At 45.5% G+C, this 24,220-nt stretch overlaps 1 protein-coding gene across 3 annotated transcripts in view; it reads right to left on the minus strand.

Annotated features, from left to right (window-relative positions):
- Positions 1-24,220, minus strand: part of LOC122556800 (regulator of G-protein signaling 14-like) — a 93,845-nt gene that overhangs the window by 46,544 nt on the left and 23,081 nt on the right. For all 3 annotated transcript variants that reach the window (XM_043703996.1, XM_043703997.1, XM_043703995.1), the window contains exons 2-3: positions 23,146-23,167; positions 3,165-3,334 (exon numbers count right to left, since the gene is read on the minus strand). In XM_043703996.1, coding sequence (XP_043559931.1) covers positions 3,165-3,334; positions 23,146-23,167 — 192 coding nt within the window. The remainder of the gene's footprint in view (positions 1-3,164; positions 3,335-23,145; positions 23,168-24,220) is intronic.

Genomic DNA, 24,220 nt, shown 5'->3' on the forward strand with positions numbered 1-24,220 from the left:
CCTCCCATTTATCTCTCAGCCCCCATGGCTCAGAAGCCACATTCCTGATGGAGGGTTTACGCCTGAAACTTGGAGTCTCCTGCTCCTCGGATGCTGCCTGACCGGCTGTGCTTTTCCAGCACCGCAATCTTTGACTCTGATCTCCAGCGTCTGCAGTGCTCACTTTCTTCAGGAGCAGAGACAGAGACGATAGGCCTCAGAGCTGATCTTGGCCAGGACTCCTGGGCCTCATACACAACCATGGGAGCCCCTCGCCCACAATGAGCACCAGCGCCCTGTTATTAGCCTCTGATATACATGGCATGCCCACCAACCATCACGCCTTGACCCACCCCCTTAACAATAAATTAAATATTCTCCATTCTTTAACTTATCAAACTCCTTCATGACTTGAAAGACTTTCATCAGCTCATGCCCGAAGGTTGTCTTTTCTATAGAAAACAATACCTTATCCGATCCTACTTTTGTTTTAAATATATACTGTCCATTCGTATGCCATCTACCACAGAAGGTAAAAACCGAGAGACCTCACTTCAGTAGACAATGGAATGGTTACTGCTTTAAGTGAGCAAACCTCTTCTTGTGGAGATTTATGTGAATATTATATTCGACTCTTGAGTACTCAGCAAAATACCTCGGGGTATTTCTGATCCTGTGTTAATTACTCCAACACGCATGGTGGTATTGTAGGAGCTAGCTTACTTGACTTGTATCTCTGACCATAAGGGTTCTAACTCTACCAGAGCAGTGTGCAAAATTGAAATCAGTTTTAAAAATGATGAAAGTGGCCATAATGCTGTCTGACGTGACTCTTGGATGACACTTTGGAATGAAAGCGTCGAAAAACGTGGTGCAGGCAAAGCACAGCCGGTCAGGCAGCATTTGAGGAGCAGGAGAATCGACGTTTTGGGTATAAGCAGTTTATCAGGAGGTGATGCTCGAAACATCGATTCTCCTGCTCCTCGGGTGCTGCCTGACCGGCTGTGCTTTTCTAGCACCACACTCTCGACTCTAATCTCCAGCATCTGCAGTCCTCACTTTCTCCCACTTTAGAAGGAAACCCTAACTTCTTCACCCAGGCTGGCCAATCTCACACTGACGTGTTTGATGCAAACTGATACACCCAGCTAAACTGTGGAAACTCACTCCATCTCCTTAGACACCACCTGTCAAACCCATGGCCACTACTATCCAGAAGAACAAGGGCAGCAAAAACATGGGAACGCCATTCACCTGCAAGTTCCCTTCCAAGTCACTCACCATCCAGGTTTGGAAATTTATCATTTTTCCTTCGTTGGTGCTGGGTCAAAATCTTGGAACTTCCTCCCTATCAACACTCTGGCTGTACCTACACCGAATGGGACGCAGCAGTTCAAGAAAGCAGCTCAGCATCACTTTCTCAAGGGCAGCTAAGGATGGGAATGAATGTTGGCCCAGTCAACGACTCCCACATCCCCTGAGTGAATAAGGAGAAGCCACTTGACTGAATCACAATTCTTCCTTGCACTCCAAAAATGGCACACATCAATTTTCTCCTGGTGGACAATAGGGCTTGCCCATCAATGTCAAATTCTGAGAAAGCATCACCTTTAAGCAGCAATGACAAAGGTCTCAGAATTACACCATGATCCTTCCCTATCATCATCGACAACTTGAAATTATTAACCATTTCTCACATTGAGGAATTTCCCATATAGAATTACACTCTTACTAACTCAGGGTTGCCCCAAAGTACATCACAGTCGACGAAGCAAAATAGACAATGAGCCAAGAGAGATTGGAAGGGTTGAGCTTTGAGGTGGATTGTAAGGATAATCTGATAAGAGGACAAGATGGAGGATGGATTTAGAGAGAGAATTCCACAACTTGGGGATTACATTAAGTCGAAACACAATCACAAAGATTGAAATACAACACGGAGAAGCCAAAAGGGTAAGGAATAGGGGGATAGGACATATCAAGGACACCATGCAGGGTAATGGGAAAGAGAGAGAGAGAGAGAGAGAGAGAGAGAGACTGGGGAAGAGAGATGAGAGAGATAAGAAGAGGCAACCAGAGTTATGGTGAGGCCAATAAGGAGACTGTAGGGTAAAGGTCATTGACAAAAGGAATGAAGGTCACCCTGTCTCCTGGTCATAATCTCTGTCTCAGGCTTGCTCCAGCCAAGCTCAGCGCAAGATGGATATAACAGCACCTCATAAGCCACTTAGGAAATTGGGATGGCACAGTGGTTAACACTGTTTGCCTCACAGCGCCAGGGAACTGAGTTCAATTCCTCAGACGACTGTCTGTATGGAGTTTGCACATTCTCCCCGTGTCTGTGTGGGTTTCCTCCGGGTGCTCCAGCTTCCTCCCACATTCCCAAAGATGGGCAGGTTAGGTGAATTGGCCGTGCTAAATTGCCCCATACTGTTAGGTGCATCAGTCAAAGGGTTTAACCTTTGAAGGGAGGTAGGGAAGATGAATCTGGGTGGCTTGCTCTTCGGAGGGTCGGTGTGGACTTGTTGGGCCAAAAAGCCTGATTCCACACTTTAGGGAATCTAATCTTTAAAAAAAATCTCTACGGTCTTCTGAGCTCAATGTTGAGTTTAATAACTTTACGCTCTCCCAAGCCCTTAACCCAGGCCTTGGTATCCCATGGTCTGCAGTAACACACAGCCCATTGTTAGCCAATAACAGTCTCTATTAACAGCTATTCACCCACTCAGCCAAATCGGTATCCAGTCCTTTGTCTGTCCAACTGCTCATCTCTCTCTTTGGGTTCTATCCCACCTCTCATTTATTCCTTACCACTTCCCCCTACCCTATCTTCTGCGTAAAAAACAACATTTTCCTAGCTGCCCTCAGTTCTGAGGAAGGGTCACTGGGCCCGAAACGTTAACTCCGACTCCTCTCCACAGATGCTGCCAGACCTGCTGAGCTTTTCTAGCAACTTCTGTGATTATTTGGAAATGAAAGACCCGTCTGAGGTAGCTGACCTCATGGCTGAGCCTTAGTGTTAGGTTTGTTGCAGGTCAGAATGGGGGGGTTGGGGAGTGAGGAGAAAAGTTTGAGAAAAATAATTGATTATGGAGAGGAGGAACTGGGGTCACAATCCAGGAAAATGCTCATCTGTGGTGGATGCGCCTTTGGGGCTGCATTGTGAAGCGGGGGGGATTACTTACTGTGAAATATTTCACACCGATGGGATCTTGCAGCAACCTTTCAAAAGACACAGCCCAACTGGCAACTGATCTCATGGTGTCACACGCATTTCTCTGCACATTGGGAAGACTGGTGTTGCTGTTTAAACTCTGGTTACTCCCACGGCCATCATCCTCCGTGACATTCAGGTCTGTAGAGATGCAAAGATGTTATTCTCTTTGGGTATCCAAGCACTAAACTGAACAAAACAAAGGATTAGTGCAATAAATGGAGATGGGATTAATGTTGGACAGGTGCAGGTTTGACGGGTTAGACCTCAGAGGTTTAAGGTAGGAACCATTCATGTACTCAAGTCCCAATGATTCTATTAGATCCCAGATGATCTGTAGCTTAACTTGATTTATCCACCTTTGCTCTGTTCCCTCACCCAATAAAATGGTGGTATCCTGGAGATGAAAGTTTCAATTAACTTCCAGCAACCAATGTCTTGACATGCTTATTTCAAGGCTACTGTGTAACTAAAGTCAAAAAGTATGGTGCTGGAAAAACACAACCGGTCAGGCAGCATCCAAGGAGCAGGAGAATCGACGTTTCAAGCATAAACCCTTTATCGTTGACTCTCCTGCTCCTCAGATGCTGCCTGACTAGCTGTGCTTTTCCAGCACCTCACGTTTTGACTCTGACTCTCCAACATCTGCTGTCCTCATTTTCTCCCTCCTGCCTTACAAAAACTGAGCAAGTCAATCAGTCGCATTGAAGTGTTTAATATGAGGGGTATTAGAAAGCAGACACTTGGAACAGACAGCAGGAGAGCCTTCTTCCCCCAGAGTTACGAAGCAGTGATGTTCATTTGAGAGGCAGGAATTTGATCAACATTAGACAGGAGATGGAATGCTGTTTGAAAGGAAATGGAAAAGATTGGTTAATATGATAAGTAGAAGTTGGAGGGGAAAATGTAAGCACAGACCAGACAGACTAATTGGTCTATTTCTGTGTTGTAACATCTCTGAATTTTCTCCTTATATTGTTGGTGAGTTGATACTTGTTGGGCATGAATTTATTTTCAGCATTACAAAGGGTAATCTGGATTTTCCACAGTCAGGCCGCATTACTGGTCACTACCTGGGTGGGTCCACACAATCTTCTTCAAGAGTATGGGCCAACGCACTCAGACTGCGTGTACATTCAGTGTTTGTGCCATGTTCCACCTTCCTCTGCAGCAGGAACTCACTTTCTATCCCCCCCTCCAGTGAGTGGGCAAGCACGCTAGCCTTTATCCCTGGCCTGGTGGTTGCCCATTCAGAGCCCATCCCATCTAGATCCCGACTTTCTCCTGAGCTCCAAGCTAAATGCAATGTTCTGTAGAAGTGAGGGGGCTGCTCTGTCAGTGCTGCCCTGTTGCTTTTTCTCTTCCTCCTGCCAGCCTTTTCACAACAGGAAACGCTTTGGTCCTCGAGTGTACGAATGTAGAAACTTTGGAGGGCAAGGAGAGAGAAGGATGGAGCAGTGGGATGCAGGAGGTCCATAGTCACACGATCAGCAGTCAGCATACTATGGTAGAAAGCAGGATAAAACTGAGCTGGGGGAGTCCTATCCCCCATTATTCTCATTAATATTGTATGGTCCAGTTCCCCTTGAATCCCCGCTGTGATGTTGAGAGCCATCTGCTCCTGAGGTTTCTTAAGGATGGCACGGTGGCTCAGTGGTAAGCACTGCTGCCACACAGCACCAGGGACCCAAATTCGATCCCAGCCTCGGGTGTCTGTCTGTGTGGAGTTTGCACATTCTCCCCGTTTCTGTGTGGGTTTGCCCTGGTTTCCTCCTACAGTCCAAAGATGCCCAGGTTAGGGTGGTTTGGCCATGCTGAATTGTCCAGGGATGTGTAGGGCTCAGTGCCTTAGCCCTGGGCAAATGTGCGTTTACAGGGATGAGGTGGGATGCTCTTCAGAGGGCTGAAAGGCCTGCTTTCACACTGTAGGAATTCTATGAAGGCTTGGGAGATCCTTGTCATGTTTGTCTTTCCCATTGCTGGGTTTCCAGGAATAACCTTTGCAGCATTCTTACAGCAGTTTCCTTTAAAAGACAGCCTGCCTTTATCAGTCATGGGGTCTGTATACCACATGGCCTGCAACAACACAGCTGAGGCTTCCTACTGCGGTCAAAGTTCACCAGCAGGGTTGAAAAGGGAGACAGCAGCAAACGATAGTTACGAGATCATTCAGATGGGTAGCCACGTACAAGTTGCCCATCTCAGTTGGAACGAGCATTACTCCATTGCACGTTGTAAAACCTGAGCCCAAAGATCCAGGCAAATGATTTTCTAACCAATGACATCTCATCTACACTCATTCATTCTTTCTGAGAATTGTGAATGGGAGTGATACCTTCCTCTCTCAGCCTTCATTATCTTTAGCAAACAAAAGGCTTTAAATCCAAATTTAGCATCTTACCTTCCGGTCTACTCATGGCAGCTTCCACAAAACATATTTATCCTCAACAGAATCTCAATAGATTATACATTACATGCCTTTGCTATTGGAACAAGGAATCCACTGCCTTATCTGAACAGCGAAGGTTTAAATGGATTTTGCTCACCATGGGGAAAGATTGAGTGGTGGAGAGCAGAGAGGTTGCAATGGGTAGTTGGCATGTGGAGCACAGATTGGGGAATGTAGTGCAATTTCTATAGAGCAGTCCCAGTGTTTGAATCTCTCATTAACTTTTGGAACTGCTCCCATTGAACCGATCGGTCCAAATATGTTCCCAACGCTCAAATGACTATGAGATTTGGGAGATATTTACTCTAACAGATACTAGAGAGACACGGCCAGGCATTAAATTGTCAACAGTTTTCATACTTTTGTTTTGTAAACAGTCTTGGTGACAGGATGACCTAATTCAAGTCTGGGAGAAAGTGAGGAATGCAGATGCTGGAAATCAGAGTCGAGAAGCATGACGCTGGAAAAGCACAACCGGTCAGGTAGTATCCGGACAGCAGGAGAGTCGACTTTTCAGGAATAGGCCCTTCATCAGGAATGATGCTTATGTCCGAAACATCGAATCTCCTGTCCCCTGGGTGTTTCCTAATTCAAGACTGACCTTGGAAGTTCAGTGATAGATTGCTCAGTGTGTTTTGATCAACGATAAACGCTGAAACATTTATTTAAGGCCTTAAATGAAGAAATATTTATTTTAAAGAAAGTAACAATCCCTAAGCAACGTAAATAAGTGAGAATAACTGCATCATGGGGAAGAAAATACAATCTGAGAACTGCAACCTTAAAGAACACAGTGCATGAGACATTATAATGGCCCTGGGCACCAGTGGAACCTATGGGGACATTACAATATATTAATAATGTAATTGTGGTACAGACTCCTTAAAACTGAAATGTTGATTTGTATAGAGTGAGAGAACATATTGCAGTTCGACACAGCAAGGTACAGAACATCACGTTATAGAAAATCAGAGAAACGGAAAACAGTCTGCAGAAAGCAAACCACTACAAATGTCACTGATCTAAAGTCAGGCTCTGGTACCAATTGAAGGCAATGCAGGAGTTTAGCGTGTGGTGCTGGAAAAGCACAGCAGGTCAGGCAGCATCCGAGGAGCAGGGAAATTAACGTTTCGGGCATAAGCCCTGCATTCGTTGATTCTCTTGTTCCTCGGATGCTGCCTGACCTGCTGTGCTTTTCCAGCACCACCCTTTCGACTCTGATCTCCAGCATCTGCAGTCCTCACTTTCTACAAAGTAATGCAGGAGTCTCACTCATTTAACATTTATCTATGAAGAGGACTTTCTCAATCCAGTTCTTAATGGTTACTGCTGCCAGAGCCTGGCACCAATTGGCACAAAGTGTAACTGCGTCATTTTTGATGTCTGAATGAGGTGGAATATATTCAATCCCACTCAGAGACATAGTGACGCTCAGTATTGAGGATGACAAAAATGTCACACTAATGTTGTTGGGAGTTTTGTTTTGAAATTTGGGCAGAGTGTAGAGAGGCTGTGTTTGACTTGAGACAAGAGGGAAGCAGAAATACAGTACCAGAGAATCATGAATTGGATAAGAAGTTAAATCGAGATCATACCTTCCTAGCGGCTACAAATAAAATCCCACAATGTTATCCAGAGAAAAACAACCCAGATCTCCCAGGTATCCTGGCCAACATTCATCCATCGATGATCAATGAAAAGAGTTCATTTGATTGATTATGTAGATCCAGTTTCCTGGCTGTAGACATAGAGGTGTACAGCACAAAAGCAAACCCTTCAGTCCAACTCGTCCATGATGACCAGATATCCTAACCTAATCTAGTCCCATTTGCCAGCTCCCGAGCATATCCCTCCAAACCCTTCCTATTCATATATCCATGCAGATGCCTTTTAAATGCTATAATTGTACCAGCCTCCACCACTTCCTCTGACATCTCACTCCATACATGTACCACCCTCTGTGTGAAAAAGTTGCCCCTTAGGTCCCTTTTAAATCTTTCCCCTCTCACCCTAAACCTAGTTCTGGACTCCCCAACCCCAGGGTAAATACTTTGTCTATTGACCCTATCCATGCCCCTCATGATTTTATAAACCTCTATAAGGTCACCCCTCAGCCTCCGACACTCCAGGGAAAACAACCCCAGCCAGTTCAGCCTCTTCCTATAGGTCAAGTCCTCCAACCCTGGCAAAATTCTTGTAAGTTCATTTCTTTTAACAACATCCTTCCAGTGAGTCCAGAGTTGCATGCAGTATATCAAAAGTGGCTGAACCAATGTCTGTACAGCGCAACATGACCTCCTAACTCCTCTACTCAATGCATGAACCAATAAAGGATTCCAAATGCATTCTTTACTAGCCTATCTACCTGCGACTCCACTTTCAAGGAATTATGAACCTTGTTAAATCAAGATTATATCTTCCGAATGGGTGCAAAAATATCCACAACACTATCCTAAATTATAATACTTGAGTTCACCCATGTATCCCGGACAATATTCATCCATCAATGCTCAACAAGAGTTCAGTTGCTTGCTTATCTCGACTTTGCTTCCTCTGTGCACACAGTGGGTTTTGCATTTCCTACATTTTGCGAGTGGAATAGTGAACCAAAGAACTGCAGATGCTGGAGATCTGAAACAAAAACAGAAACTGCTTTCTGTCTTTGGGTGTGTGTTATGCTCATACTTAGTGCCACAAAAAAAACAGAAAAGCGCCTTGTTCCCCCAGCACTGAAAACTATCGCTTCAATGAAATCCATGACAGCAACAGAAGAAAAGTGATTGCTTCCTCCAGCTCATTTTCTTCAAGCCTTCAGCTTGAGGTCCTATCAATCCCCAGCATAAAAAAACTGATGCATGTTATTTCAAACTTCTCTTCATGCTTTTAGTCAGTTCCTACTCCTGTCATTCCTCCCTCTCTCACCACCCCCAACTTCCCAAACTGTGCTTTTACTGAAATTCCTACTCTGATATTTCCCATCAAGTGTACACTGGGGCATGTGAGAACAGTGATACTCTGGACAATATAGCACAGCAGCGGCAGAGAAGAGAAATCCAACCCTTTTATCAAACCTGTAGGGTGTTAGAATTGACAACTGAATTAAAGAAGCTTGACAGCCTCAATAAACAGTAAAATCCAGATTTAGAAAAGCTCGAGAATATTAATGGGAGGTGTTTCGAAGAGAGAGCACACAGATTACTAACAGTTTCAGCCAATATTTACCATCAAGAGCATGTTCGCTTTTATACAAAATTTCCATGTAATTCAAATCTGAAATTTAGACCCACCAGTCCATACAGACACCAATCCCCCATATGAACAAAAGCCTAAATCCCATGTTTTACACCTGGTTTACTCCCCTAACCACAGTCTTAAAATAAGGGATAAAACATTCAGGACGGAGAAGAGGAAGAATTTCTTCACTCAGAGAGTGGAAAACCTGTGGAATCCTCTCCCACAGGACGCTCATGGGGCCAGTACATTAGATATATTCAAGAGGGAGCTGCATGTGGCTCATCGAGCTCAGTAAGTAATCTGAGATTCGTCTTCAGACATTTCAACACCACACCAGGTAACATTATCAGTGAGCCTCTGAATGAAGCACTGGTGTTAGTGAACCTTCCAGCTCAGCGAGCACACTTACATCCAGAATCTCAACCCGAGCTACAAATCATCTCAAAAGTGGCTCATAGAATCTCTACAGTGTGGAAACAGGCCCTTTGGCCCAGCAAATTCACACTGACCCTCCAGTGAGTACCCCACCCAGATCCATTCCCCTATTTTACCCCTGACTAATGCACCAAACCTGCACACCCATGAACACTATGTGCAATTTAACACGTCTAATTCACCTAATCTGCACACCTTTGGATTTTTGGAAGAAACTAGAGCATCCGGAGGACACAGGGAGAATGAGCAAACTCCACACCGAGGCTGGAATTGAACCCAAGACCCCTGGTACTGTGAGGCAGCAGTCCTGACCACTGAGCTACCGTGCCACCCTACTTTTGCAGCCATAGGGATCAAGGGGCCATGGAGAGAGGGTGGGAATGGGATACTGAGATTGCATGATCAGCCTGCACCTATTTTCTACGTTTCTATCACCCCTTAATCAAACCCATTTTGTTAAAGTGTTGACCTGCTATTTGCTTCAATTACTTAATCTGGTAATGCGTTTCACAACCACACAATCCACTGTTATGCAACTCTCTTAATAACCCTCTCTCCATATATACAAAAAAAAGCCCTCTCTGTGCTCAATCACTGACAACTATTTGATTAAAACAAACACTTTGCATTTGAACTGTTGACATTAAAAGCATGAAACAAAGTCATGACAGGAAATTGAATGGATGGACAGAAAAATTCATTGGGGACCTATTTTTATAAATGTGCCATAATTCCATGCAAACAAATTTTGGACTTCTTTTTTTCCGAATGTTTAGGATAGCTCATTTCTTGCTGACTGTTAACTTGATGTTCACCTTGAACTCTCGGAATATCTTGCCTCAGTTACTTCAGGAAGATTTCTTGGATCACTATCTGGACAGCAAAAATTGTAAAGCAATGGGAAAAAAGACAGGGAAATTGCTCAGTGGGCTAGGACAGACTCATGGGCTGAATCGCCTCCTTCCTTGCTATATTAGTTTTTGGGACTCTAGAACAGTGCTGGGAGTGTGCCTTTTGAATGATATGTTCAACACTCATTCCCTGTGAATAGTTTTATCTAAAAGATAAAATAAATCATTTAGAAGTAAAATAATTTCCTCGAACAATCCAATTACATTTTATCTATGGGACTAATTTGAGTTGACCACCACAGAATGGTCGAAGAATCATTCTGGCAAGGTTCAAGCTGATGGACTATTCCTAGGTTCCTTGAGGCAAGAGGTTGAGAAATACAGAACTTAAACCCAGCCAGTGCATCAGCTGACTTCTCTGATTGCCAGTCTCAGGCGTGTCAATGTACCTGTGCTCAATGACCTACATTCATTTCCAGTCTGGCAACCCCACAAACGTCTAATTCTCAGCCTTGTGTTCAACTCACTCCATATTGCTGTGAAAACCCGCAGCTCTTCAACCTGCAGACCACTCGGTTTCCCTGCAGGCTCTTACACCTCCTCTACTTCACTCTGCCATTGGCAACTGGGCCATCAGCAACTTGGGACAATAAGTTCCAGAATGTGCCTTCTTAAACCTCTTTCACCTATTGCACCTGTAAGAAGTTTCACCAAACCTATCTCTCCATCTCGGTTTTCACTTACTTGTTCAGCCAGTCAGTTCCTCTATAACACGATGGTTATGTTCTTATGCAACCCTGTGTTACAGAAAAGCTGCACTTTAGAAACGGCCCTCAAAGTGTTGGTGACATTGCAGCCAACACACGCTTTAACAGTCACACTGTAGAAACAGCGTCCCCAAATTCGTCAATCGCGTTAAAGAGAATTTGCGTTGATGAAATGTGTAACGCATTATGTGGCACTGGCAGTTTATGCTCCTGAGAAGTGTTTGTGTGGGATGTCTAGTGCTGTTCTGGGTGCTATATAAATGTAACTTACTCCTGCTGTTTGGCAGTTTGACTGGTTGCAAATTGCCGAGCTTCCTTTGAAACTGGCCCTAGTAGCTCCAAAATATGATATCCACTTAAAGTGGCAAGATAGAAACGAGGGGAACCTTTTGGTAGCTTATTCTCAGTGAATACTATTGGGTCTGGTCTTGCAACCAGAGAGGGTCCTTGTACAATGGGAGGGTGGGTCTACGCGCACAGTCTGCACTGCTTCCAAGAGACACCAGGAACATAATGACACCCTTGTAAAAAAGCAGAGGTGAACAAAAAGGTGAAAGGGAGATTTGACAAAGGTGGATAAGACCACACAGATAAACAGAAGCTTCTCCCATGAATGAGTGGCACAATGACTGGAGATTTTAAGGTTTTGGAGGGGAAATACAGGGGATGTGAGGAAGCGCTTCACTTACATGGCATATGGTAATGTCAGAAACCCACTATCTACAAGGGAGGTAGAAACAGAGTCAATCAATGAATACCAAAAGAAATTGCATGGGCTTAACTCAAGGGAAATAAGCTTAAGGGACTACAGGGGAACTGGGAAATAGGAGTGACCAGACAGACAACTGGTATAAACTGGATGGGTTGAACGGCTTTTCTTGGGGTTGTACTGACTCATGAAACCAGTTGTTTCATCAAGTTAAAACAGACGTTATTGTTATCGTTAATCATGATAAAATATCTCTGATTCAACTAACGCTGAGACAGGAAAACAAAACCTGTCTGATTACGGCGACAATTATTTTGTAGCATCAGCCATGCATGCCATTAATCAGCTCAAGGTTTCCATGTGGCTTCCGTGCTGAAACAGCCTTGATACAGACTCCAGCCAGAGATGCCTGACAAACACACCATGACTAATGAGGAATCCACTTCTGAGTAGAACATTGGTGATTTCCTTTGGGCATTGGGCTCTGCGAGAATTCCTGTTGCTCAATCCCCCACCATCAGGCATTTCCAATTCATTCCTATTCTAATAGTGTATCACTACATGCAGTCAGAATGACCCATCAAACAATTTGGAACAATGGTCACTAATAAAGCTAGCCCAGTGGATGTAAGTCTACCCCCTCACTGGTCATCTGTTTCGATACCAATGACCAACCTTCACAAGAGTTCAGCTCTCTCTCAGGCCCATTGGCTTCCACCTCGCTTGAGCGAGTAAAAATATAACAGAGAAACACAGAGAATACCGGGGAAACTCAGCCAGTCTGGCAGTATCCATGGAGAGAGAGGAGCGAGTTAACTAATGTGACCAGTTCTAAAGAAAAGTCTCACCGAATTCGAAATGCTCTCTCTCCAGCTCTGCTGAGCTTCTTCAGTGATTGCTTCAGTTTTCCAACACCCCCAGTATTTTGCAGCACCCCTCACTCCTTGTTGTTCCCAAAGCACAACAGATCACACACAAAACCCGCACTCACCAGAGTTTCTGAAATTGTATCGGCCTTTAAAGATTCCTAAACGTTTTAAATTAAACATGTTAATCTCAGCACACCGCAACATGATGCAGCCAGAGCTGTTCAGGTTCTGGAATGAATTCCTTCCCTCTCCCCACACAACTGACAGGAAGTGACATTCTAGTTCCCAAATACATCTTGCTCAGTTAGTCTCACTTTTTACTAACTCTGTCAGCAGCTTACAAATGCACTGGCCATTGGCTACCACCTGAACCATGATATCCCTTTTCCAATTTGCATGATGAAACTACACTTGGGATGTAACTCTCCAATAGAGTGTGGATTTAAAACCATTCCAGAGTTATCCTGCCTGTCAACTAAAGTTGATTCAAATCATCGCTCCCCAGATTGTAATGCACCCCAAGTCTCTGTTATCTACAACGTATTCCGTGTGCTACAGACCAACCCCAGTCCCATCACCTTTTAATTTCCAAATTTATAGAATCCTTACAGTGTACAATTTGGCCCAACAAGTTCATACCAACCCTCCGCAGAGTATCCCATCCAGACCCATTCCCCTATTATTCTACATTTATCCAAGACCAAAGCACCTAACGTACACATCCCTGAACACTATGGGCAATTTAGCATGGCCAATCCACCCTAACATTTTCGGATTGTGGCGGGGGGGGGGAAGGACAGCACCCGGAGGAAACCCACGCAGACACGGGGAGAATATGCAATTTCCACACAGAGAGTCGTCCGAGGCTGGAATCGAACCTCGGACCCTGGCACTGTGAGGCAGCAGTGCTAGCCACTGAGCCACTGTGCCACCCATGACAGCAAATCCTTATCAGCTTGTGTATAGGGAGGTGATGGCCGAGTGGTATTATTGCTAGGCTGTTCATCCAGAATGACCTGGGAAACCCAGGTTCAAACCCTGCCACAGTGGAGCATAGAATTTGAATTCAATTCAAAGAAATCTGAAATTAAACATCTACTGATGACCACTGCCAATTGTCAGAAAACCCATTTCATTCACTGACATCCTTCAAAGAAGGAAGTCTGCATGCTTTTCCTGGTCTGGCTTAAGTATGACTCCAGACCCAAAGCGATGTGGTTGGCTCTAAATTGTCCGATGTAATTGCTCAGGCAAAAGTGAGAGCTGGAGATTAGAATTGAGAGTGTGACGCTGAAAAAGAGGAGCAGGAGAATTGACGTTATGGGGAAAAGCCCTTCAACAGGAATGAGGCTGGGAGTCTCGGGGTGGAGAAATAAAGGGGACGAGGTTGGGTCTGGGGGGGGAAGGTAGCTGAGAGTATAATAGGTGGATGGGGGTGGGGGGGTAAAGGTGATAGGTCAAAGGGGAGAGTGGAACAGATAGGTAGGAAGGAAGATGGACAGGTGGGTCAGCCAACCAGTCAGTTGTATCAATCACTATCAAATGTCATGAAAGAAATGAAACACCACCTAATAATGACATAGGCACCAGAAATGACAGTAGCAGAAACTGTGCTGTTGACCCTGCAAATTCCTTAACATCTGGGGACTAGTTCCCAAACTGGGAGAGCTGTCTGACAGACTGGTCAAACTACAGCCTGATAAAGTCAATTCAATTCACTCCACATGACATCAAGAAACAGTTGAGGCACTGGATATTGCAAAGGCTGTGGATCCTGACAGCGTTCCGGAACTAGAACTGAAGACGTGTGCCCCAGGATTTGCTGTCCCTTTAGCCAAGCTGTTCCCATACAGTTATAACACTTGCATTGACTCGACAATGTGGAAAATTGCCCAGGTAGGTCTTGTATATAAAAAACAAGGCAAATACAACTTGGCCAATTACTGACCTATCAATCTGCTCAATCATTCGTAAAGTGATGGAAAGTATTCAAATGCAGCAAGATCTGAACAATATCCAGGCTTGTACTAACAAGTGGCAAGTAACATTCACACCATACAAATGCCAGGCAATGACTATTCTAATCAAAGACATTTTAACCACCAACCCTTGATATTCAATGACATTACAATCACTGAAACCCCTATTATTAACATCCCAGAGATTACCATTGACCAGAAACCCAACTGCACTCACTGTGTAAACAAAATGACTACAAGGATAGGAATACTGCAGCGAGTAACTTACCCCCCCGACTCCCCAAAGCCTGTCCACTAGCTACAAGGCACAAGTCAGGAGTGGGATGGAATAGTCCCCACTTTCCAGGATAGTGCAGCTCCTACAACACTCGAGAATCTTGACATCATCCAGGACATAGCAACCCGCTTGACTGGCACCTCATCAACAAGCATCCCCTCCCTCCACCACCAACGCTCACTGCTGCTACTATCTATAAGATGCACTGTAGAGATATATCAAAGATCCACAGACAGCATCTTCCAAACCCATGACCACCTTCATTTAGAAGGACAAGGGCAGCAGATACATGGGAACACAACCCCCTGTAAGTTCCACTCCAAGTCACTCACCATCCTGACTTGGAAATATATTGCTGCCCCTTCAGTGTGGCTGGGTTACAATCCTGAGTTAGGGTTAGGGATTCCCACCCCAGTGGCATTGTGGGTCAACCCATGGCTGGTGGACTGCAGCGGTTCAAGAAGGCAGCTCAACACCCCCCACCTTCTCAAAGGGGTAACTAGGGACAGGCAATAAAGGCTGGGCCCAGCCAGCGATGCCCACGTCCCACAAGTGAATTAAAAAGAAGACTCAGTGTCAAATTCTATCTAATTATCTTGGGATGCATTACTGTGTTAAAGTTGCCATATAAATGCAATCTGTTGTTGCTCGTGGCTGCATCTTGACAGCATGGACCTGGTGTACAGACTTTGATGCAGTTCCTTGTAGCAAGTTGAGCAATGTGTCAAATAGAGTATTTAAAGAAAAAGAACTCAAGAAATAGAGTTCCAGTGTGATTTCCTGTGCCATATTTGAGTGATAAATTATTGGGCTAAATGTCCGCTCCTTCCACGCTGCCTCCCAGCCTCTGATGCTGTAGAGTATTGTAGCCTGTTGTAACCATTCTAGACCACAGGGTGTCCTGTTCAAGTGGAGACGCAGCCGGAAATCTGTCTCAGACAATCAAATTAATCTGATCTGGATTATACAGCCAAGCAGAAGACCCAAACCACAACAGTGAAGCTGCTGTGAGAGACAAGCCAGGCCTGAGAAAAAGGTACAGCAAAAATATCACATGACTATTTAGATTACTTCCCAGCACAGTAAATGATAAGATTACCATAGCCCCAGGGGACCAGAGGGCTGCTCTTTCATTCAAGAGGGATGGCTGTTGATGATTTAACCCTGAGGGTCACCCCACACCTTAGACTAGTGCCATAAACCCCAAACAACAGGCCAACTATCAACACCAATTCTTAGAAAGAGTTCTCAAACTAACCCGCTCTGCTATCTGTTTGCCCTGCATTTTGTTTTGAATGCACCGCATTTTCTATTGAATCAGGTTTGGGGTGGCATGGGGGCTCAGTGATGAGCACTGCTGCCTCACAGCACCAGGGACCCGGGTTCGATTCCAGTCTCAGGCGGCTGTCTGTGTGGGGTTCGCACATTCTTCCCGTGTCTGCGGGGGTTTGCTCCGGTTTCCTCCCACACTCCAAAGATGTGCAGGTCAGGGTGGGTTGGCCATGTTAATTTGTTCATAATGTTCGGGGCTGGGTAAGCTAGGTGCACTAGTCAGGGGTACATATAGGCTGGGGGGAATGGGTCAGGGAGGGTTACTGTTTGGAGGATTGGTGTGGCCTGTGGCTTGTGTCCACGCTACAGGGATTCTATGATTCCATCCATGAGGGCAGGGCCAGCGGAGTGAACAGGGGTGTTGGATACCAGCTGGTGAACCAGGGAGACCCTCATGCGTAACAAGAACAGCATCTCTGAAGAGAAATCAGAGTTCACAGTTCGGGTCCGGTGACCCCAGAGTTCTGAGGTAGGGTTCACCGGACCCAAAATGCTAACTTTGATTTCTCTGCACAGATGTTTCCAGACCTGCTGAGCTTTCCCAGCACATCTCTGATTTACATCATCCGCAGTTCTTTCGGTTTTTATTTAACCCTCGCACATGTAGCACCATTCCCTACTCTGAGCTGCTGTGCTTCTAACCTTCTAACAGAATCTCTTAACACTTGATTCCCACTGTCACAATTACATTACGGCAAATCTGAGGCCCATGATACTCTACCTTGAGACTTGAGGGGGTGGATTACTCTTCGGAGGGTCGGCGTGGGCTTGTTGGGCCGAAGGGCCTGTTTCCACACTGTAGGGAATCTAATCTAATTTAGTTACAGAGAACTGAACGTCGATGCCTGGAGGAAGGTGCCCCACAGCAAGAATAAAGGGTATACCCATTTCTCCAAAGCAGATCGACTAATTATTGACTTACATAGTTCACATGGGATTTTACTGTATGCAGAATGGTTGGCTAACAATCTCTTCAAATGATTTCATTGTATTGAACCACTTTGCAATATGATATTCTTTGAAGGTTAATCTGCCTTTCAGTCTCCCAACACTGTTCACTTGATCACTGAAGCTGACAGATGTTCGTTGCTACTGCATAGTTTTTGGTTGCAAGCTCAGAAAGCGTAAAGATGAATGAGCAACGATCGAACATACCTGCAAGTTCCTACCTCTTCCCTCGCAAGATTCCCCACCTTCCTCTCACCAGGGATCCTGACTGATCTTGTCCAAAGACCATCTCAGTCTCATGAGGTTAACTGGGAATCCAGATATAGCATCATAGAATCCCTACAGTGTGGAAGCAGGCCCTTTGGCCTATCAAATCCATACTGACCCTTCAAACTTCACTTGATGAAGGATCAGCGCTCTGAAAGCTTGTGATTTCAAATACACTTGTTGGAGTATGACTTCTGACTTCCTCAACCCCGCCCCCCCGTCCAACACCAGCATCGCCACATCATGACCCTCCAACAATCATCCCACCCAGCGCCATCCCGTAAACCTGCATCTCTCATGGCCAATCCACCTGACCTGCACATCCCTGGATGCTATGGGTAATTTCCCATGGCCAATCTACCCAACCTGCACATCACTGGGCAATATGGGTAATTTAGCATGGTCAAGTCCACTGAATCTGAACATCATTGGACTGCAGGAGGAAACCAGAGCACCAGGAGGAAACCCATGCAGACACGGGGAGAATGTGCAAACTCCACACAGAGAGTTGACTGAGGGTGGAATCGAACCAAGTAACCTGGCGCTGTGAGACAGCAGTGCTAACCACTGAGCCACCGCGTCACCCCAGATGTGACACCATACGTGTTTGATTTGTAAAGTAAAAGTCAGTAGTTAGCATCATCATTGGACCTATGATCTCACTCACTTATGACAGATGCAGGTGAATTTTAACTTGTTTCTGCATTTAACTGGGAAGATGAAAAATGTGTTTGCTTTATTGTTGTGCTTTACTACCTGAGTGAGTGGTGATAAAGGTTTGAATTGCATAGACACATTGTAGTGTTATTTTACTCAGCCTGCCTGAGTACATTATAAGACAGCAGGTCAAGTGGAACTTGAATCTAAACCAGAGGTAGGGGCACTACCATTGCACCAGAAGAGTCCTCAACACAGATGAAGTACATTTAATTTAAAGCAAAAGAGGCTTTTGACTCAAGTAAGTGCATGTGGCTAGAACAGAGTTGCCATAGCAACACCTGTGGGCTAGCTTACAATTTCTACTGGACAATGTTGCCTTAGACCAGGACACTGAATGCTGTCATGCAACTCAAAATGATTTATCTTTTGGAAATTGAATGTAGGAAGTAGCCGTTTGACTTGCGTAGCAACTGCCTCACCTACTTCCTCTAATTCTGCTTCCATCTTCAATTAATTGCTCTATAGATTGTCCTCGTCATTCTCGAGCCACGCTCAGGCCACACCAAACCCAGCTTCAGCTGATTGTGTGCAAGGCTGCAAGGGGAGTGCTCATTGAGCTATTCCACTGTGACAGGCCTCACTGCTGACCTCAATCCTGCCACAACGCAGCACCCCATCAGTTGGATCACTGGGCAAGGATCAGTCATGGAAACCCTGGTAACTTTACCCCGTCACTAACCCAGTGGTGCTGAGCACAATTCTGCCCCACCTCCCATTATAACATCACATACCACATAAACCGATGTGGGTATTCAGGCCTAACACCGTTGCCAGTATGATATGGCCTGCATGCTGCCCATTTTTGTAGATCACCTCCCTTGTACCACACAGATCAGGTTCTCATTGAGACAGATGTCATGAAGTTTATTAACTACAGGAACTTGTTACATTGCTAACTTATCAAAGACCTATGCATTGTCTAGCTTCTGTGCTTACTCGTGTCACTGTACATTGCATACACATAACTAACATTATACCTGAATGTCAACGATCATAATGCATTGTAATTCTCTTACATGCATATTCTACCTGCCTGGCCTAGAACCTATGCAATTATACAACAAAAACAGCATCAACTTACGAGTTGGGTTGGGATATTTGTAGTGGCTGGCAACATGACAACCTGAAACAAAACTCCTTGTCGCAGAGGTTTATGTTCTGTGTCCCACATAGAATTCCGATAATGTGGAAGCAGGCCATTTGTCCTGTTGAGTTCACACTGACCCTCTGTAGAGCATCCTATCCAGGACCAGTCCCCTATCCTATCCCTATAACTCTGCATTTACCGTAGCTCATCCGTCTAGACCTTATACACCAGGACACTACAGAGCAATCTAGCATGGCCAATCCTGCACAACCTTTGACTGTGGGAGAAAATCAGACACCCAAATGAAACCCATGCAGACACGGGGAGAATGTGCAAACTCCAAGCAGACAGTCACCTGAGGATGGAATCAATCCTGGGTCCCTGGTGCTGTGAGGCAACAGTGCTAACCACTGAGGCACCCCTTCAGGGGCATAGTGCGCTTGAAGTAAATGATTGATGATAGTGGAGGAGGCTGAAAGGAAATGGACTGTGTATGATACACCTGATGCAAATGGAATTTAGATGAAGCCTTCTGATATGCTGAGTGTGAGGGGTAGATATTTAACATCCTTGGTATGGACATCTGACAGCGAATGGGTAGAGGGTTCAGATAAATGTGTGGAGAAGATTGGCAATATAATCCACCTGACTGTCATTTGTGGGAAATGAGGGATGGAAATCTGGTGAGTTGTGGACCCTTCCTTCCTGTACCTTCCCTCAACAAGGAACATGGTTCTTGGATGGCATCGCAGAACAGGCAGCCTTTCCACACACTAATACGTTGAGAAGAGTGTAGTGCTGGAAAAGCACAGCCGGTCAGGAGAGGAGCAGGAGAGTCGACGTTTCCAGCATAACCCCTTCCACACTGAGAAGGGAGTTCAGTTGATAATGTTTATTCTGTGCTCAACTCTACAGTTTTAGCTTTATTTGGATTGAGTTTCTCACTGTTTTGAAAACTGTATCTTTCTTTTCCTTCTGCGAGTGTCCTTTTTTCCCTCATTCTCTCTGCCAGTAATAGGATTCCAGCCCTTCTTGGTGATTTGTGAATGGTATCTATACGACGTTTAAATAGCAAAATTGAGACCCAAACTGTGCCAACGGCTGTGGCTTTGTGACAGTTGGATAGAAGAAGCAATGGCATCGTTGGCAGCATTGGGCAAGTATTCCAGATGAAAGGGTAACGTTCCAGAGACGTACAAGGTGGTAAAATTTGAATTCAGTAAAAATCTCGACTGAAACTATATCTAGCCAAGTGGTGACCTTGGAACAACTGTCCATTATTGTATAAACCCATCTGGTTCACTAATACTCTTTAGGGAAGAAAATCTGCCATCCCATTTAAGAGGCATTTGGATGGGTATATGAATAAGAAGGGTTAGGAGGGATATGGGCTGGGTTGGATGGGTTGGACCGAAGGGTCTGTTTCCATGCTGCGCATCTCTATGACTTTTAACGTGGTCTGGCCTACAGGTGATTCCAGACCCACAGCAATGTGGTTGAGTCATAATTGCAATAAACGCTGGCCTAGCCAGCAATGCCCACGTCCCATGAATAAGTAAAATAAGTCCTCTTTCAACAGCGGGTGCCATATTGTGTGAAAGCAGCACTGGCTGTAGCATGACATTCTGGGTGAAATGTTAAACTACGCAAACAATCCTTACATACTGATGAAGGGAGAGTAATTAGGGAGCTTGCTTTGGTTTTTGGTCATTACTTACTAATAAAGCAGGTCAGCTGATAATCAACTTATGAATTTTGCCGTACGAAAATTTGTCTCCTATCTTTCCCGTAAATGCAAAAATGCTGACACTTACTGCTGCACAGGATTATATCCAGAACCTTTCAGAGTGGGACTCATAGGAGCTCAGTTCCACCTACAGGCTATTGCAGCACAGCAATGATCGTGGCCCAGGGTCAATCAGAGATCACACCACCCAGAGTCAGAGAGTCAAAGAAATGTACAACATGGAAACAGACCCTTCAGTCCAACTCATCCACACTAACCTGATATCCTAAATTAATCGAGTCCCATTTGCCCGCACTTGGCCCATATCGCTCTAAAACCTTCTTATTCAAAAAACCCATCCACATGCCTTTTAAATGTTGTAATTGTAGCAGCCTCCACCCCTTCCCCTTGTGCAAGAGGCTCATTTGCACTTGTCAATGTCGCACAAACACACAAATGTTAGTCTCCCGAGTCGCAAACGACCAAGGTCTGAGGTCAACGCTTTGTGGGCCGGGCTCTAACGTTGAGACGTAAGGGGTGCAGTGGGGTAACTGGCAAGGGCAGGGGGTGAAGACAAGAGAGAATACCCCATCACAGTGCCTGGCCTCTCGATAATACCCTTTGATCAAGGGCAGTCCCTTACATCCCCTGACAGCTGATGAACGGTCTGACTTGGAGGGGTCGCTGCGTAGCAACTGCCCACTTGTAGCTGGGTTAATCCTAGCAGGGTCGAGAGTATGCCCGAAATGTCGATTCTCCTGCTTCTCGGATGCTGCCTGACCTGCTGTGCTTTTCCAGCACCACACTCTCGACTCTGATCTCCAGCATCTGCGGTCCTCATTTTCTCTACTTAATCCTCACAAGGACCCCGGACACGACCCTATGTGGTTTTCAATCAACTGCACAAGGACCTCAAGTGGAGGCAGGGTCAGGGCTTTTGACCACAGGCCTTCCCATACAGAGTGTCATTCCAACAGAGGGCGGACAGTGCCTGGGGTTTGCCTACACTACAAGCCAGCCTGATTTAATGCCCATCCAGCTCCAAGTTTGCCCCTCCTGGGGCTGAAGATTCAGTCTGTTGCTGGAGTCGAAAAGGGCAGAGCTGGAAAAGCGCAGCAGGTCAGGCAGCATCTGAGGAGCAGGAGAGTCGGTGTTGCATCAGAAACGGAGGCTGTTGGGAACAAGGCCCGACAACTTTAACATCGGGACAGGCCAGTTATGAAGGAAGGATGAAAGTCCAGTTTTGTAACCATGGAACCCACGGCTCAGTCCCCACAAAGTCTGGGATGCTCCAGGTCAGTTAGAGTTATTGAGACTTAACAGTTTCAGATTATGTGTGTCATAGAATCCCGACAGAATCATAGAATCCCCATAGTGTGGAAACAGGAACTTCAGAGAGAGGACCCAACAAGCCCACACCGACCCTCCGAGGAGTAATCCACCCAGACCCATTCCCCTACCCTATTATTCCACATTTATCTCTGACTCATGAACCTAACTTGCACATCCCTGAACACTATGGGGCAATTTAGCATGGCCAATTCACCCTAACCTGCACAGCTTTGGACTGTGGGAGGAAACCGAAGCACCCAGAGGAAACCCACGCAGACACGGGGAGAATGTGCAAACTCCACACAGACAGTTGCCCGAGGCTGGAATCGAACCTGGGACCCTGGCGCTGTGAGGCAGCAGTGCTAACCACTGAACGACTATACAAAGAAAGAGATCAAGGCAGTTGGAATCCAGATCCAGGTCCAGCCTGATTGATCGGGATAGTAGGGTTGAAGGGATGAATGGTCCACTCCAGAAGAAGGGTCCTGCCCGAAGCATTGACTCTCCTCAGATGCTGCCTGACCTGCTGTGCTTTTTCCAGCACCACACTTTTTTGACTTTGGTCCATTCCCGTTCCTACCTCCCTGATGTCAGCTATAGGAATGGCTGGCTGTTGGTACTTATCCCCTTGAACTTTGGAAAGGTTAAAAACATTTCAAACACCAGCTATTTTGCAGACAAACCTTCCAAACTGTTCTGTGTGAACAATCACACATTCGGAGATTAGCTCATCATATCGAGAGTCAAGCAATGTCACCGGGTGATCGATGATCATGTCGGACAGATTGAAGCAGTTGAGCTATAATCTGGAATATTTGTTCACCACACATCGCAAAGCTGTATCTAAAGCAATGTGGTTAGCCTTGTTTCCAATAGGTTTTCTCCCCAACCTCCGAACAACCCGAAACCCAAGTTTCCCAATCCTACCACATCCGAGATCCATTGCTTGTCTCTGTTCAGATGTACTCACCTCCATCTGAATTGGCCAGCGCCTAGGAAAGAACACAGAAAGACATGAGAGATTTCGCTCAAGGAGGTAAGTAAACTGTTTGATTTTATTGTATTCGCGTCCACATCAATAAGTCAGCAACACCCGACCAGTATTCAGGACTGCCCCCCAGCCCTATGAATTACTGTGCACATCTGTATAAATTCAACCTGTCAAAAAGGGCTGGGTCACAGGTCATTGGAGTGTAGCTGATGCCAGAGTGAGGGTCAAGAACAGAGATTGCTGGAAAAGCTCAGCAGGTCTGGCAGAAATCAAAGTTAACGTTTCTGATCCGGTGACCCTTCCTCAGAGTTGCATCTTACAGCATCCGCAGGTCTTTCTGTTTTCATTCAGGGTGGGTGTCGGTGGGTCTAGTATACGTTTTGCACTTAAATTTCCTTATATTGAAATGGCCACCTGCCCCTGCCATTCTAACATTGCCTGCCACTCTTCGATGCTGTAAAGGTGATATATAAATGCAATTGTTGTTATGCCTGTCCCTCTGAGCTACCTTTTTAGACAACTCACACTGTAATAATTGTTAAGACCGTCGCTGGAAGAGGGCATATTAGCTCTGGTCACCGATTCAGAGCATAACAACTTCCCAAAATAGTACCATCTCATAAATGAGCAAATGCCTGAAGTATGGTGGACAGTTTTAGTTTCCTTACGTTTATGTACTAAGGACATAGGGCCACAGAGGTTCACCAGACCGATTCCTGGGATGATGGGTATTTGCACTGCACTAATCTTCGCTGTGGGATCACACAAATGCTGGGGCTTTAAAACCAAGATCAAACATCCCCATCTTCAATGATGGGAGAGTCCAACATTTCAGTGCAAATGATAACGATGATAGCAGCAATCTTCAGCCAGAAGTGCTGAATGGATGACCCATTTCAGCCTCCTCCAGTGGTCCCCAGCATCACAGACACCAGTCTCCAACCAATTTGATTCACTCCCCATGATCTCAAGGAACATGTTGAAGGCACTGGATATTGCAAAGGCTGTGGGCCCTGCCAACATTCTGGCTATAGTACTGAAGACATGTGTTCCA

This window comes from Chiloscyllium plagiosum, chromosome 14 (assembly GCF_004010195.1).
Source record: "Chiloscyllium plagiosum isolate BGI_BamShark_2017 chromosome 14, ASM401019v2, whole genome shotgun sequence".
Taxonomy (NCBI): domain Eukaryota; kingdom Metazoa; phylum Chordata; class Chondrichthyes; order Orectolobiformes; family Hemiscylliidae; genus Chiloscyllium; species Chiloscyllium plagiosum.